The sequence below is a fragment of the Oncorhynchus gorbuscha genome, unplaced genomic scaffold, assembly GCF_021184085.1.
Source record: "Oncorhynchus gorbuscha isolate QuinsamMale2020 ecotype Even-year unplaced genomic scaffold, OgorEven_v1.0 Un_scaffold_553, whole genome shotgun sequence".
Lineage (NCBI taxonomy): Eukaryota > Metazoa > Chordata > Actinopteri > Salmoniformes > Salmonidae > Oncorhynchus > Oncorhynchus gorbuscha.
The window spans coordinates 525,408-543,240 of record NW_025745384.1 but is presented as its reverse complement, the minus strand read 5'-3'; the positions used below and the strand labels follow the sequence as shown (position 1 = coordinate 543,240).

At 41.4% G+C, this 17,833-nt stretch overlaps 1 protein-coding gene across 1 annotated transcript; it reads left to right on the top strand.

Annotated features, from left to right (window-relative positions):
• The first annotated feature begins 2,247 nt into the window (after positions 1-2,247).
• LOC124018644 (titin-like) lies at positions 2,248-12,238 on the top strand. Its single transcript, XM_046333983.1, has 6 exons — positions 2,248-3,586; positions 3,676-7,269; positions 7,399-7,695; positions 8,037-8,624; positions 10,177-10,482; positions 11,532-12,238. The coding sequence occupies exons 1-6, from the start codon at positions 2,248-2,250 to the stop codon at positions 11,843-11,845; spliced, it is 6,438 nt and encodes a 2,145-aa protein (XP_046189939.1). The 3' UTR covers positions 11,846-12,238.
• The last annotated feature ends 5,595 nt before the right edge of the window (positions 12,239-17,833 follow it).

Here is a 17,833-nt window from a genome sequence, read left to right as displayed (position 1 = left end):
AGATTCACACAGACACAGATTCACACAGACACAGATTCACACAGACACAGATTCACACAGACACAGATTCACACAGACACAGTTTACACAGACACAGATTCACACAGACACAGATTCACACAGACACAGATTCCACACAGACACAGATTCACACAGACACAGATTCACACAGACACAGATTCACACAGACACAGATTCCACACAGACACAGATTCCACAAAGACACAGATTCACACAGACACAGATTCACACAGACACAGATTCACACAGACACAGATTCACACAGACACAGATTCCACAAAGACACAGATTCACACAGACACAGATTCCACACAGACACAGATTCACACAGACACAGATTCCACAAAGACACAGATTCACACAGACACAGATTCACACAGACACAGATTCACACAGACACAGATTCACACAGACACAGATTCCACACAGACACAGATTCACACAGACACAGATTCACACAGACACAGATTCACACAGACACAGATTCACACAGACACAGTTTACACAGACACAGATTCACACAGACACAGATTCACACAGACACAGATTCCACACAGACACAGATTCACACAGACACAGATTCACACAGACACAGATTCACACAGACACAGATTCACACAGACACAGATTCCACACAGACACAGATTCACACAGACACAGATTCACACAGACACAGATTCACACAGACACAGATTCACACAGACACAGATTCACACAGACACAGATTCTTAAAGTAGCCTTCAACTAAAACATTGTACTCTTTTAGCAAAACAAATCCTTTTCAAATCACATTGGGAAGAATAGATTCCAGCTTTTTTATTACAAATCTCTCTCTCTCTCTCCTTCCCTCTCTCCTTCCTGTTCAGTACATTCCTGTGAACAACAGCCCATAAAAGTATATAGTTTTAATACACGTATCAGAGGGAGTGTTTAGTTTGGCTAATATGATTGGACAGAAGTGGTAGACCCATGTGGGAATATTGCCATATTCACCTGTGTAAATCAATCCAATAACATATCTCAACATGATAGAATATTTCTGCGTGACAGACCACTAGGTGGTGCTAGACTATGCCACCACTTGAATTGATAAGGAGCCAAGGGGAACTCCAAAACATATAAGCCTTCAATTGACTGAAGATAATCAATCAATATCAGGGTAGTCTAGTGGTTAGAGTGGAGGGGCGGCAGGGTAGACTAGTGGTTAGAGTGGAGGGGCGGCAGGGTAGCCTAGTGGTTAGAGTGGAGGGGTGGCAGGGTAGCCTAGTGGTTAGAGTGGAGGGGTGGCAGGGTAGCCTAGTGGTTAGAGTGGATGGGCGGCAGGTAGACTAGTGGTTAGAGTGGAGGGGCGGCAGGGTAGTCTAGTGGTTAGAGTGGAGGGGCGGCAGGGTAGACTAGTGGTTAGAGTGGAGGGGCGGCAGGGTAGCCTAGTGGTTAGAGTGGAGGGGTGGCAGGGTAGCCTAGTGGTTAGAGTGGATGGGCGGCAGGTAGACTAGTGGTTAGAGTGGAGGGGTGGCAGGGTAGCCTAGTGGTTAGAGTGGATGGGCGGCAGGTAGACTAGTGGTTAGAGTGGAGGGGCGGCAGGGTAGACTAGTGGTTAGAGTGGAGAGGCGGCAGGGTAGACTAGTGGTTAGAGTGGAGGGGCGGCAGGTAGACTAGTGGTTCGAGTGGAGGGGCGGCAGGGTAGACTAGTGGTTAGAGTGGAGGGGCGGCAGGGTAGCCTAGTGGTTAGAGTGGAGGGGCGGCAGGGTAGACTAGTGGTTAGAATGGAGGGACGGCAGGTAGCCTAGTGGTTAGAATGGAGGGACGGCAGGTAGCCTAGTGGTTAGAGTGGAGCGTTGGACTAGTAACCGAAAGGTTGAAAGATCGAATCCCCGAGCTGACAAGGTACAAAAATCTGTCGTTCTGCCCCTGAACAGGCAGTTAACCCACTGTTCCTAGACCAGTTAACCCACTGTTCCTAGACCAGTTAACCCACTGTTCCTTGACTGTCATTGTAAATAATAATTTGTTCTTAACTGACTCTCTGTTCTTATTTAACTAGGCAATAACGGTATAATATCACATCTGATTATACATATGTATCTCTCTCTCTCTCTCTCTCTCTCTCTCTCTCTCTCTCTCTCTCTCTCTCTCTCTCTCTCTCTCTCTCTCTCTCTCTCTCTCTCTCTTAGTGAACCTTTTGCACCTGGTATTTCGTTTGTGTCAACAGTGACCAGAGCCACCATGGAAATCGAGGCACCAACAGCATCGATGGATCCCAAGTTTAAGGATGGTATCGTCGTCCACGCTGGTGAAACGTTTGTTATCCGAGCGGATATCCTGGGGACGCCACTCCCCAGAGTCAAGTGGTTAAAAGACGGAAAAGAAATTGATAAAACCGCCCCGAGAACGGAGGTCGTAAAAACGTTTGAACGTACCGTTCTAACAGTTCTAGATTGCGTCAGAGTGGACGGCGGACAGTTCGTCCTGAGTCTCAGCAATGTGGCCGGAAAGAAAGATATACCTGTCAATGTTAAGGTTCTTGATAGACCTGGTCCACCTGATGGGCCATTGAAGATAACTGGTGTGACTGCAGAGAAAGCCACGCTGCACTGGAGTCATCCGTTACAAGATGGCGGTGCCAGTGTTTCCCATTATATCATTGAAAAGAGGGTAACCAACCGCGTGTCATGGACTGTAGTCCAACCGGAAACCCAAGCAGTCAGCTACAAAGTGACTAAACTTGTACCCGGCACTGAGTACATCTTCAGAGTGAAAGCGGTGAATAGGTTTGGCACTGGTGAACCTCTTGAATCAGACCCGGTTACTGCATGTTGTCCTTTCAAGCCGCCCAGCTCTCCTTCCACACCTGAAGCAAGCGCTATAACATGCGACTCAATGGTCCTTACATGGAATCGTCCAGAAAACGATGGTGGCTCAGAAATAGATGGCTATATCGTTGAAAAACGCGATAAAGACGGTGTTAGATGGACAAAGTGTAACAAGAGAAGACTTAACGATATTCGGTTCAGATGCACCGGACTCGCAGAGGGGCATTCCTACGAGTTCAGAGTATCTGCTGAGAATTCTGCTGGCGTGGGAGTGCCAAGTGTACCAACAGGATATATCAAAGCTTGTGACCCCTTATATCCACCAGGTCCACCTTACAACCCTAGGGTGACAGACCAGTCAACCACAACCGTGTCCATCTCATGGACAAAGCCCATCTATGATGGCGGAGCAGCCATCAAAGGATATGTTGTTGAGATGAAGGAAGTAACGGAGGAAGAGTGGACAGCCTGTACACCGCCAACTGGTGTTGAAGAAACACACTTCACTGTGAAAATGCTGAAGGAGAATGGAGAATACAACTTCCACGTCTATGCGATTAACACTGAAGGAGTTGGGGAACCCGCTGATGTACCAGGGACTGTAGTTACATCTGAAAGACTTGAGGCACCTGAGATCGAACTAGATTCAGACCTTAGGAAAATGGTGTCAGTTCGGGCGTGTGCGACACTGCGTCTGTTTGTCCCGTTCAAAGGAAAACCTCAACCTGTAGTCAAGTGGTCCAAGACGGAAGGTCCTCTTACTGAGCGTGCACACATTGAGGTCACAAGCACCTACACAGTCCTTGTCATCCACACTGTCAACAGACTTGACACTGGCAAGTATGCGTTGACTCTGAGAACGCCAGCGGTATGAAGTCTGCTTTCGTTAATGTCACAGTGTTGGATTCACCAAGTGCCCCCGAGCACTTTGAAGTCAAGGACATTACTAGAGATTCTGTATCACTATCCTGGGAGCCTCCACTGATTGACGGCGGAGCTAAGATCACACATTACATTGTGGAGAAGAGAGAAGCTCAAAGACGAGCCTTTACCAGTGTTTCCGAGAACTGTGGAAGAAATAGAATGAAGATTGACAACCTCATAGAAGGGGGACTTTATTACTTCCGTGTACGAGCTGTTAATGAGCTCGGTGTGGGTTTGCCAGCGGAAACACCAGAACCAATCAAGGTATCCCAAGCTCCTTTGCCTCCTGGTAAAGTCGCTGTTGTAGATGTTACTCACGACAGTGTGAGTCTGTCGTGGGAAAAGCCTGACGACGACGGTGGAAGCAGAATCAAATGCTACGTAGTGGAAATGCAAACCAAGAGCGATGACAAATGGACTGTGTGTACTGAGATACGGGGATTGAGATCAACTATTGATGGACTCTTGACAGGTGAGGAATATTCATTTAGGATTAGTGCGGTCAATGAAACAGGCAAGAGTGAACCTAAGCTACTGGCAGAGGCTGTCGCAGTAAACGACGACACAGTGGAACCCATCATAGATCTGATGTGCAACACATTCAGTGTCAAGGCAGGAGACGACCTGAAGATCGATGTTCCGTTTAGAGGCAGAACTGAACCTGAGGTTTCATGGAACAAAGATGGTGTTGAGTTGAAGGAGACAACCAGGGTTAGCTTTCTAACGTCTAATAACTCATCACTAATCACTATCAGAAACACAACCAGGGAGGAATCAGGGAACTATGAGATCACCTTAAGCAACACAGTTGGTAGAAAATCAGCCATACTAGCTGTTGTCATCTTGGATAAACCTGGCCCACCTGGTGCAATCAAGGTAGATGAGGTCAACGCTGACTATATTTCACTGTCTTGGGATCCCCCACTCTACGATGGTGGATGTCCAATCACCAACTACGTAGTAGAGAAGAGAGATACTACCACTACATCATGGAAGACTGTTTCATCCACAGTTGCCAGAACATCTATTAAGGTTCCTCGTTTGACACAAGGCACTGAATATCAGTTCCGAATTGCAGCTGAAAACCGTTACGGCGTGAGCCATGCTGTGGAGTCTGCTTCCGTTGTTGCACAGTACCCCTTCGAGAAACCTGGCCCTCCCACTACCCTCCGTGTTGCCCAGGCTACAAAGTCCTTCATGTTGGTTACATGGAATGAACCAGCCAGGGACGGTGGAAGTCCAATCATCGGTTATCACCTGGAAATGAAGGACTACAGCAGTATTCGCTGGACAAAGACTAACAGAGGACGTCTCATCGCTGAAACAGAATTTAAAGTGAATGGGGTTGAAGAAAGCTTGCAGTATGAATTCCGTGTTGCTGCTGAGAATATTGCTGGCGTTGGGCCGTACAGCAAAGCCACTGAGCCTATAGCTGCAAGAGATCCGTGTGATCCTCCTGCTAACCTTACAGTCACAGACATCACAAGATCTTCCATTTCTCTCACTTGGTCGAAGCCAGAGAATGACGGTGGAGCCAAGGTGACTGGCTACATTGTTGATCGCAGGGAGCTTCCAGATGGTTGTTGGCTGAAGTGCAATTTCACCAATCTCCAGGAAACTTGCTATGACATTGAAGGTCTTACGGAGGACATTCAATATGACTTCCGCGTTATTGCAAAGAACTCTGCTGGAGTACTCAGTGAGCCATCGCAATGCACAGGTGCCGTCACAGTCAAGGATAACGTTGTTCTACCTCGCATTGTCTTGGATGACAAGTATAAGAAATTAGTCCTTGTCAAAGCCGGAGATGTTCTGAGAATCGATGCAGATATTTCTGGGCGCCCACGTCCAGTCATTTCCTGGTCAAAAGATGGTGAAAGGATTGAGATCAAGGCAAGAATAGAGATCACATCAACACACACCACCACCACATTACTAGTCAGAGACGCTATCCGAAGAGACTCGGGTCAGTACACTGTAACAGTGCAGAACATTGCTGGTACAAGGTCCCTGTGTGTAAACTGTAAGGTACTTGACCGCCCTGGACCGTCCTCTGGGCCATTGGATGTGACTGGTCTGACCGCAGAGAAATGCACTTTGACCTGGGGACCACCTCAAGAAAATGGTGGTGCGGAAATTCTGCGCTACATAGTAGAGAAATGTGAAACCAGTCGTGTCACCTGGACTTCAGTATATGAAGACACGAAGGCTACAACATGCAAGGTCACCGGTCTGCGTAAAGGAAAGGAATACATCTTCAGAGTAAAGGCAGTGAATGAATATGGAGAAGGTGAAGCCTTGGAGAGTGAGCCAACCAAGGCCACAGATCCATTCACTGTCCCTGCTGCACCGACAGATGTTGAAATCACCAGCATAACAAGTGAGACGATGACAATCTGCTGGAAAAGACCGGAGTCCGATGGAGGAAGCAGCATTTCTGGCTACGTTATTGAGAAACGAGAGAAATCAGGAATGCGCTGGGTACAGGTGAACACGAAACCTGTGAATGACCTTAGGGTCAAGGCATCCAATCTCTGTGAGGGATGTGAGTATGAGTACAGAGTCTATGCAGAAAATGTAGCAGGCTCGAGTCCCCCAAGTATTCCTTGCAAACTGACAAAAGCAGAGGATCCACAATTCCTGCCGTCCCCACCAGCTAAACCCAAAGTCATTGACTCGACCGAGACTTCTGTAACTCTTTCATGGAATAAGCCGTTGTTTGATGGGGGAGCTGCTGTAACAGGATACTGTGTTGAATATAAGAGAACGGATGAGGAGGACTGGTGTGTCAGTGTTTCAAACACAGAGAACACTGAATCCACTGTCGTTGGTTTGACACCTGGTGCAGAATATATATTTGTTGTCAAATCCATCAACAAGATTGGTGTCAGTGAGCCAAGCCCTCCTACTGATCCACAAGCAGCTGAGGACCGAGAAGAAGAACCACAGTTTAATATCAGCAATGAGATGCGAAAGACTCTTCTTGTAAAGGACGGCAGTTCATTCACCTTAACAGTGCCGTTCAGCGGCAAGCCTTTTCCTAACGTTATGTGGGACAAGGCAGATGTTGACCTGAGAGTGAGGGCCAGTATTCATACCACTGATACTGTCACGTCTATCACGGTGGATAAAGCAACAAGAGACGACTCTGGAAAATATACAGTAACTTTACAAAACGTTGCTGGAAAAGTCACATGTACGTTAAATGTCAGGGTTCTTGACTCTCCTGGTCCACCATGCCGTGTTGCGGTCAAGGATGTTACCAAGAGCTCTGCAACAGTTGCCTGGGATACCCCAGAAAACGAAGGTGGTGCTGCTGTCACCAACTACCTTGTTGATATCCGTGAGGTGAACAACAAGGGATGGACCAGAGTCACAGATTCATGTCCTCGTCTGACCTACAGAGTGTCAGATCTACAAGAGGGAGGTGTGTACTACTTCAGAGTCACTGGTGAAAACCAATATGGAACCGGCTTGCCAGCTGAGACCAAATACGGAGCAATGATTACAGGTATGCCAGAACTGATAATCCAAATGTAAGCGTAACAAAATATATTTTTAAAAATGTAATTTTTGTATGTTATTATTATTTTTAAACGGCAGTTTTTTTCTTTTTTTTTCTTCTTCTTCTTGATTTCAGAAAAACCAAGCCCGCCACAAACCATCGAAGTCACCGAGATCACCAAGGAAAGCGTGTCCTTGTCATGGATTAAGCCCGAGGATGACGGAGGGAGCAGAATCAGCAGTTATCGTGTCGATGCTCTCGAGAACGGTCAGGATAAATGGGTGAAGTGTGGCGTCACCAAGACCGCCCACTTCGTGGTGTACGACCTGAAGGAAGCTACTCAATACTTCTTCAGAGTTCGTGCTGAAAACCACGCTGGATTCAGTGACCCTACAGAAATGGCTCTCCCTGTGTTAGTTAAAGGGCAACTTGGTGAGTTGTTGCCCAGCCCTACATTTACAGTTACTAAGGCTAGAGAATTGCTGAGCATAAACCAAGATAGATGGTTTACTACATTCATAATCCAACGATAAGAAGTTTACCACATTCATAACCAAGATAGATGGTTTACCACATTCATAACCAAGATAGATGGTTTACCACATTCATAACCAAGATAGATGGTTTGCTACATTCATAATCCAACAATAGGAAGTTTACCACATTCAGAATCCAACAATAGGAAGGTTACTACATTCTGGAAAACAAATTCTTACATCTTACATGGTTTCATTTTGATCTGATATCTTCAACAAGTCTTCATCTTTCAACAGAACCTCCTGAAATGAACATGAACAAGTTTCCTGACAATATGGTCTACGTCAGAGCAGGATCGAACCTAAAATGCCAGATCCCACTTACTGGGAAACCTGCGCCAAAGATTTCTCTTTCAAAGGACGATGTCGTGTTGAAGTCAACGATGAGATTCAACTCTGAAGTAACTCCTGAATATCTTATCATCAGTCTTCGTGAGAGCACTGCTACTGATTCAGGAAGGTACGACATATGTGCCTCCAACACCAGCGGAGCCTCCAGGTCTTTTGTGACCATCGTGGTCCTGGATAGACCCAGCGCCCCAGTTGGTCCTATTGGAATGTCTGAGGTGACCGAGGACAGCGTGAGTCTGACGTGGCTTCCTCCTCGGTATGATGGCGGAAGTCCCGTCACAAACTACATCATAACCAAACGAGAAACGACAAACGCCGACTGGACCGAAGTCTCCTCGGTCGTTGTGAAATGCACGATGAAAATCATGAAGCTCATAACAGGACTGGAGTACCAGTTCAGAATCAGGGCTGAAAATCGCTACGGCATCAGTGAGTACAGCGACTCTGCAACCGTCAGAGTGGATCTCAACTACAGTAAGTTTTATACTACTCTATTCATGTTTTGTCTTTGTATTTTCTCTCTCTCTATATATATATATACATCTATATGTGGCGGCAGCGTAGCCTAGTGGTTAGAGTGGAGGGGTGGCAGGGTAGACTAGTGGTCAGAGTGGAGGGGTGGCAGCGTAGCCTAGTGGTTAGAGTGGAGGGGCGGCAGGTAGACTAGCGGTTAGAGTGGAGGAGCGGCAGGTAGACTAGCGGTTAGAGTGGAGGGGTGGCAGCGTAGCCTAGTGGTTAGAGTGGAGGGGCGGCAGGTAGACTAGCGGTTAGAGTGGAGGGGCGGCAGGTAGACTAGCGGTTAGAGTGGAGGGGCGGCAGGTAGTCTAGTGGTTAGAGTGGAGGGGCGGCAGGTAGACTAGTGGTTAGAGTGGAGGGGCGGCAGGTAGACTAGTGGTTAGAGTGGAGGGTGGCAGGGTAGACTAGTGGTTAGAGTGGAGGGTGGCAGGGTAGCCTAGTGGTTAGAGTGGAGGGGTGGCAGGGTAGCCTAGTGGTTAGAGTGGAGGGGCGGCAGGTAGCCTAGTGGTTAGAGTGGAGGGGCGGCAGGGTAGCCTAGTGGTTAGAGTGGAGGGGCGGCAGCGTAGCCTAGTGGTTAGAGTGGAGGGGCGGCAGCGTAGCCTAGTGGTTAGAGTGGAGGGGCGGCAGCGTAGCCTAGTGGTTAGAGTGGAGGGGCGGCAGCGTAGCCTAGTGGTTAGAATGGAGGGGCGGCAGCGTAGCCTAGTGGTTAGAGTGGAGGGGCGGCAGCGTAGCCTAGTGGTTAGAGTGCTGGACTAGTAACCGAAAGGTTGCAAGATCGAATCCTTCAAGCTGACAAAGTACAAATCTGTCGTTCTGCCCCCTGAACAAGGCAGTTAACCCACTGTTCTCCGGTAGGCCGTCATTGTAAATAATAATTTGTTCTTAACTGACTTGCCTTGTTAAATAAAGGTAAAGTACAAAAAACTGTACATGTAACAGACCACTAGGGGGCGCTGCACTATGCCTCCCCTTGAACTGATAAAGAATACCTGAGAATGTGTTATTGTAACAGACCACTAGGGGGCGCTGCACCATGCCACCCCTTGAACTGATAAAGAATACCTGAGAATGTGTTATTGTAACAGACCACTAGGGGGCGCTGCACTATGCCTCCCCTTGAACTGATAAAGAATACCTGAGAATGTGTTATTGTAACAGATCACTAGGGGGCGCTGCACCATGCCACCCCTTGAACTGATAAAGAATACCTGAGAATGTGTTATTGTAACAGACCACTAGGGGGCGCTGCACCATGCCACCCCTTGAACTGATAAAGAATACCTGAGAATGTGTTATTCTAACAGACCACTAGGGGGCGCTGCACTATGCCACCCCTTGAACTGATAAAGAATACCTGAGAATGTGTTATTGTAACAGACCACTAGGGGGCGCTGCACTATGCCACCCTGTGAACTGATAAAGAATACCTGAGAATGTGTTATTGAACAGGGTAAAAGACCCCCCTGTAACATACCGATTAATGCTAAATGTTATTTTCTTTCGTCTATAGCCGTCCCTGAATCTCCGTCAGCCCCTATCGTCACGTCTGTGACCAGAGAAAGCGTCACCGTCGCCTGGACGGAGCCGAACTGGAATGGCGGGAGACCAGTCGTTGGATACCGTCTTCAGATGAAGGACAAGAACAGCATCCTGTGGCAGACGGTCAACAAAACCGTTATCCGTGCCACACACTTCAAAGTGACCAACGTCATCGTTGCCGGTCTCGTCTATGAGTTCAAGGTGGCAGCGGAAAACGCAGCTGGGTGCAGTCCTCTGAGCAAGACCTCAGACGCTGTACTGGCCATTGATGCTTGTGGTAAGGAGACTTTCGTTACTTTCAGTAGTGGTTGGTCCATGACATTTCTTTATGCAGTCCCCTGAGCAAGACCTCAGACGCTGTACTGGCCATTGATGCTTGTGGTAAGGTGACTTTCGTTACTTTCAGTAGTGGTCGGTCCATCACATTTATCTATCACCTAGTGGTTGTCCATCACATTTCTCTATCACCTAGTGGTTGTCCATCACATTTATCTATCACCTAGTGGTTGTCCATCACATTTCTCTATCACCTAGTGGTTGTCCATCACATTTCTCTATCACCTAGTGGTTGTCCATCACATTTATCTATCACCTAGTGGTTGGTCCATCACATTTCTCTATCACCTAGTGGTTGTCCATCACATTTATCTATCACCTAGTGGTTGTCCATCACATTTCTCTATCACCTAGTGGTTGGTCCATCACATTTCTCTATCACCTAGTGGTTGGTCCATCACATTTATCTATCACCTAGTGGTTGGTCCATCACATTTCTCTATCACCTAGTGGTCGGTCCATCACATTTCTCTATCACCTAGTGGTTGGTCCATCACATTTATCTATCACCTAGTGGTTGGTCCATCACATTTATCTATCACCTAGTGGTTGTCCATCACATTTCTCTATCACCTAGTGGTTGTCCATCACATTTCTCTATCACCTAGTGGTTGTCCATCACATTTCTCTATCACCTAGTGGTTGTCCATCACATTTCTCTATCACCTAGTGGTTGTCCATCACATTTATCTATCACCTAGTGGTTGTCCATCACATTTCTCTATCACCTAGTGGTTGTCCATCACATTTATCTATCACCTAGTGGTTGTCCATCACATTTCTCTATCACCTAGTGGTTGTCCATCACATTTATCTATCACCTAGTGGTTGTCCATCACATTTATCTATCACCTAGTGGTTGTCCATCACATTTATCTATCACCTAGTGGTTGTCCATCACATTTCTCTATCACCTAGTGGTTGTCCATCACATTTCCTATATTTACAATATTTTAACCTATAAATAATTGTTGTTGTTGTCTGTTGCAGAGCCTCCGACCAACGTGCGGATCACTCACATCAGAAAGTCCTCCGTCAGACTTGAATGGCTGAAGCCTACTTACGATGGTGGTAGCAAGGTAACGGGATACCTGGTTGAGAAGAAAGAGGGAGAAGGAGACAGGTGGACGAAGGCCAACTTAACCAACGTTTCCGACACTCACTACACCGTGACCGAGCTGAACGACTGTGTGGTTTACGAATTCAGAGTGGTGGCTAAGAATGCAGCGGGATCGGTCAGTAATCCGTCCGTCACTGCCGGCCCGGTGATGTGTGTGGACACGGACGCTTACGAAGGAGATTAAGATGGTTTTATGTGATTTGTTTAATTGTCAGAGGCTTTGCTAGTATTGTTGTGAAAAGTGGTCGAAGTCGTTCAATTTGCATTTTTTTTTTCTTTAAAAGTAGAGATTTACGTAATTGATGTGGTTACTGAAATAGCTATTTGTTTTGATTTGGTAGACGATATTTCTGTTCTGATAGCTGATTTTAATAGCAGAGTAGATTTGATATGCTTCAACTATTGTCTGACTTGTTGGGAAAGTGGTCAGAATGGTTGATTTGTGGGCGTAAATCACAGTGTTAACAGAATGGTTGATTTGTGGGCGTAAATCACAGTGTTAACAGAATGCCTAGTGGTTAGAGTGGAGGGACGGCAGGTAGACTAGTGGTTAGAGTGGAGGGACGGCAGGTAGACTAGTGGTTAGAGTGGAGGGACGGCAGGTAGACTAGTGGTTAGAGTGGAGGGACGGCAGGTAGACTAGTGGTTAGAGTGGAGGGACGGCAGGTAGACTAGTGGTTAGAGTGGAGGGACGGCAGGTAGACTAGTGGTTAGAGTGGAGGGACGGCAGGTAGACTAGTGGTTAGAGTGTTGGACTAGTAACCAGCAGGTAGCCTAGTGGTTAGAGTGTTGGGCCAGTAACCAGCAGGTAGCCTAGTGTTTGGGACTAGTAACCAGCAGGTAGCCTAGTGGTTAGAGTGTTGGGCCAGTAACCAGCAGGTAGCCTAGTGTTTGGGACTAGTAACCAGCAGGTAGCCTAGTGGTTAGAGTGTTGGGTCAGTAACCAGCAGGTAGCCTAGTGGTTAGAGCGTTGGACTAGTAACCAGCAGGTAGCCTAGTGGTTAGAGCGTTGGACTAGTAACCAGCAGGTAGCCTAGTGGTTAGAGCATTGGGCCAGTAACCAGCAGGTAGACTAGTGGTTAGAGCGCTGGGCCAGTAACTGAAAGCTTGCTGGATTGGATCCCTGAGCTGACAAGGTAAAAACCTGTTGTTCTGCCCCTAAACAAGGCATTTAACCTACAGTTAACCTACTGTTCCCCAGTAGGCCGTCATTATAAATACGATTTTTTTTCTTAACTGATTTGACTAGTTAAATAAAGGTCTAATAAAAAAATGTAATAAAACTCTCGGCCTTTGTCAGTCTCTGTCTTTCAATTTCATTTAAAGGGTCTCTCTCTTTCTCTCTCGCGATTGATTTTTATCTCTCTCTCTCTTTCTCTCCTCTAATACCATTCCACTATAATCTGTGAATAATAATCAAGACAATAATAATAATAACAACAGTAATACTAATAATCAATAACAATAATAATAATAATAATAACAGTAATACTAATAATCAATAACAACAGTAATACTAATAATCAATAACAATAATAATAATAATAACAACAGTAATACTAATAATCAATAACAACAGTAATACTAATAATCAATAACAACAGTAATACTAATAATCAATAACAACAGTAATACTAATAATCAATAACAACAGTAATACTAATAATCAATAACAACAGTAATACTAATAATCAATAACAACAGTAATACTAATAATCAATAACAATAATAATAATAATAATAACAACAGTAATACTAATAATCAATAACAACAGTAATACTAATAATCAATAACAACAGTAATACTAATAATCAATAACAACAGTAATACTAATAATCAATAACAACAGTAATACTAATAATCAATAACAACAGTAATACTAATAATCAATAACAACAGTAATACTAATAATATTAACAACAGTAATACTAATAATCAATAACAACAGTAATACTAATAATCAATAACAACAGTAATACTAATAATCAATAACAATAATAATAATAATATTAACAACAGTAATACTAATAATCAATAACAACAGTAATACTAATAATCAATAACAATAATAATAATAATATTAACAACAGTAATACTAATAATCAATAACAACAGTAATACTAATAATCAATAACAACAGTAATACTAATAATCAATAACAATAATAATAATAATATTAACAACAGTAATACTAATAATCAATAACAACAGTAATACTAATAATCAATAACAATAATAATAATAATATTAACAACAGTAATACTAATAATCAATAACAACAGTAATACTAATAATCAATAACAACAGTAATACTAATAATCAATAACAACAGTAATACTAATAATAATAACAACAGTAATACTAATAATCAATAACAACAGTAATACTAATAATCAATAACAACAGTAATACTAATAATCAATAACAACAGTAATACTAATAATCAATAACAATAATAATAATAATAATAACAACAGTAATACTAATAATCAATAACAACAGTAATACTAATAATCAATAACAATAATAATAATAATAATAACAACAGTAATACTAATAATCAATAACAATAATAATAATAATATTAACAACAGTAATACTAATAATCAATAACAACAGTAATACTAATAATCAATAACAATAATAATAATAATATTAACAACAGTAATACTAATAATCAATAACAATAATAATAATATTAACAACAGTAATACTAATAATCAATAACAACAGTAATACTAAAAATCAATAACAATAATAATAATAATATTAACAACAATAATACTAATAATCAATAACAACAGTAATACTAATAATCAATAACAATAATAATAATAATATTAACAACAGTAATACTAATAATCAATAACAATAATAATAATAATATTAACAACAGTAATACTAATAATCAATAACAACAGTAATACTAATAATAATAACAACAGTAATACTAATAATCAATAACAACAGTATTACTAATAATCAATAACAACAGTAATACTAATAATCAATAACAATAATAATAATAATAATAACAACAGTAATACTAATAATCAATAACAACAGTAATACTAATAATCAATAACAATAATAATAATAATAATAACAACAGTAATACTAATAATCAATAACAATAATAATAATAATATTAACAACAGTAATACTAATAATCAATAACAATAATAATAATAATATTAACAACAGTAATACTAATAATCAATAACAACAGTAATACTAATAATCAATAACAACAGTAATACTAATAATCAATAACAACAGTAATACTAATAATCAATAACAACAGTAATACTAATAATCAATAACAACAGTAATACTAATAATCAATAACAACAGTAATACTAATAATCAATAACAATAATAATAATAATATTAACAACAGTAATACTAATAATCAATAACAACAGTAATACTAATAATCAATAACAACAGTAATACTAATAATAATAACAACAGTAATACTAATAATCAATAACAATAATAATAATAATATTAACAACAGTAATACTAATAATCAATAACAATAATAATAATATTAACAACAGTAATACTAATAATCAATAACAACAGTAATACTAAAAATCAATAACAATAATAATAATAATATTAACAACAATAATACTAATAATCAATAACAACAGTAATACTAATAATCAATAACAACAGTAATACTAATAATCAATAACAACAGTAATACTAATAATCAATAACAACAGTAATACTAATAATCAATAACAACAGTAATACTAATAATCAATAACAACAGTAATACTAATAATCAATAACAACAATAATAATAATAATAATAACAACAGTAATACTAATAATCAATAACAATAATAATAATAATAATAACAACAGTAATACTAATAATAATAACAACAGTAATACTAATAATCAATAACAATAATAATAATAATATTAACAACAGTAATACTAATAATCAATAACAACAGTAATACTAATAATCAATAACAACAGTAATACTAATAAACAATAACAACAGTAATACTAATAATCAATAACAACAGTAATACTAATAATCAATAACAACAGTAATACTAATAATCAATAACAACAGTAATACTAATAATCAATAACAACAATAATAATAATAATAATAACAACAGTAATACTAAAAATCAATAACAACAGTATTACTAATAATCAATAACAATAATAATAATAATAATCAATAACAACAGTAATACTAATAATCAATAACAACAGTAATACTAATAATCAATAACAACAGTAATACTAATAATCAATAACAACAGTATTACTAATAATCAATAACAATAATAATAATAATAATCAATAACAACAGTAATACTAATAATCAATAACAACAGTAATACTAATAATCAATAACAACAGTAATACTAATAATCAATAACAATAATAATAATATTAACAACAGTAATACTAATAATCAATAACAACAGTAATACTAATAATCAATAACAATAATAATAATAATAATAACAACAGTAATACTAATAATCAATAACAACAGTAATACTAATAATCAATAACAACAGTAATACTAATAATCAATAACAATAATAATAATAATAATAACAACAGTAATACTAATAATCAATAACAACAGTATTACTAATAATAATAACAACAGTAATACTAATAATCAATAACAACAGTAATACTAATAATCAATAACAATAATAATAATAATAATAACAACAGTAATACTAATAATGGTAAGTAAATGACTGCTTAATATGCATATGTTGATATTTGTATGTTGTTATTTAGTGTAACTCAGGCTGGCAGGTAAATGACCATCTGGCTTCAAGAGGAGCCATTGCTCCTTTGCCCAATGACAGTTTATTGTTTTTCCTCTGGGTTTATTAAGAAGATACAACTTTGAAGACATTTAGTAATTTCTGTTAATAATGCATCTCTTGGTGAGGAATAGTTCTCACAGGAAAGGAAAATGTGCATCTCTGTTTCTACCTCCCGTCGTGCAGCAACCACAAACACAGCAGGTAGCCTAGTGGTTAGAGTGTTGAGGCGGCAGGTAGCCTAGTGGTTAGAGTGTAGAGGCGGCAGGTAGCCTAGTGGTTAGAGTGTAGAGGCGGCAGGTAGCCTAGTGGTTAGAGTGTAGAGGCGGCAGGTAGCCTAGTGGTTAGAGTGTTGGACTAGTAACCAGCAGGTAGACTAGTGGTTAGAGTGCTGGGCCAGTAACCAGCAGGTAGCCTAGTGGTTAGAGCGTTGGGCCAGTAACCAGCAGGTAGACTAGAGGTTAGAGTGTTGGACTAGTAACCAGCAGGTAGCCTAGTGGTTAGAGTGTTGGACTAGTAACCAGCAGGTAGCCTAGTGGTTAGAGTGTTGGACTAGAAACAGCAGGTAGCCTAGTGGTCAGTGTTGGACTAGTAACCAGCAGGTAGACTAGTGGTTAGAGTGTTGGACTAGTAACCAGCAGGTAGACTAGTGGTTAGAGTGTTGGGCCAGTAACCAGCAGGTAGACTAGAGGTTAGAGCGTTGGGCCAGTAACCAGCAGGTAGCCTAGTGGTTAGAGCGTTGGACTAGTAACCAGCAGGTAGTCTAGTGGTTAGAGCGTTGGGCCAGTAACCAGCAGGTAGCCCAGAGGTTAGAGTGTAGAGGCGGCAGGTAGCCTAGTGGTTGAGCCAGTAACCAGCAGGTAGTCTAGTGGTTGGGCCAGTAACCAGCAGGTAGCCTAGTGGTTAGAGTGTTGAACTAGTAACCAGCAGGTAGCCTAGTGGTTAGAGTGTTGGGCCAGTAACCAGCAGGTAGCCTAGTGGTTAGAGCATTGGGCCAGTAACCAGCAGGTAGCCTAGAGGTTAGAGCATTGGACTAGTAACCAGCAGGTAGCCCAGTGGTTAGAGTGTTGGACTAGTAACCAGCAGGTAACCTAGTCGTTAGAGTGTTGGACTAGTAACCAGCAGGTAACCTAGTGGTTAGAGTGTTGGACTAGTAACCAGCAGGTAACCTAGTGTTTAGAGTGTTGGACTAGTAACCAGCAGGTAGTCTAGTGGTTAGAGTGTTAGACTAGTAACCAGCAGGTAGACTAGTGGTTAGAGTGTTGGACTAGTAACCAGCAGGTAACCTAGTGTTTAGAGTGTTGGACTAGTAACCAGCAGGTAGACTAGTGGTTAGAGTGTTGGA

Bases quoted from the DNA above. Each gene is read 5' to 3' on its own strand.
- LOC124018644 (XM_046333983.1), top strand. From the start codon at position 2,248: ATGGAAATCGAGGCACCAACAGCATCGATGGATCCCAAGTTTAAGGAT. The intron at 7,696-8,036 runs GTGAGTTGTTGC...ATCTTTCAACAG, and splicing joins GTTAGTTAAAGGGCAACTTG to AACCTCCTGAAATGAACATG. The intron at 8,625-10,176 runs GTAAGTTTTATA...TTTCGTCTATAG, and splicing joins CAGAGTGGATCTCAACTACA to CCGTCCCTGAATCTCCGTCA.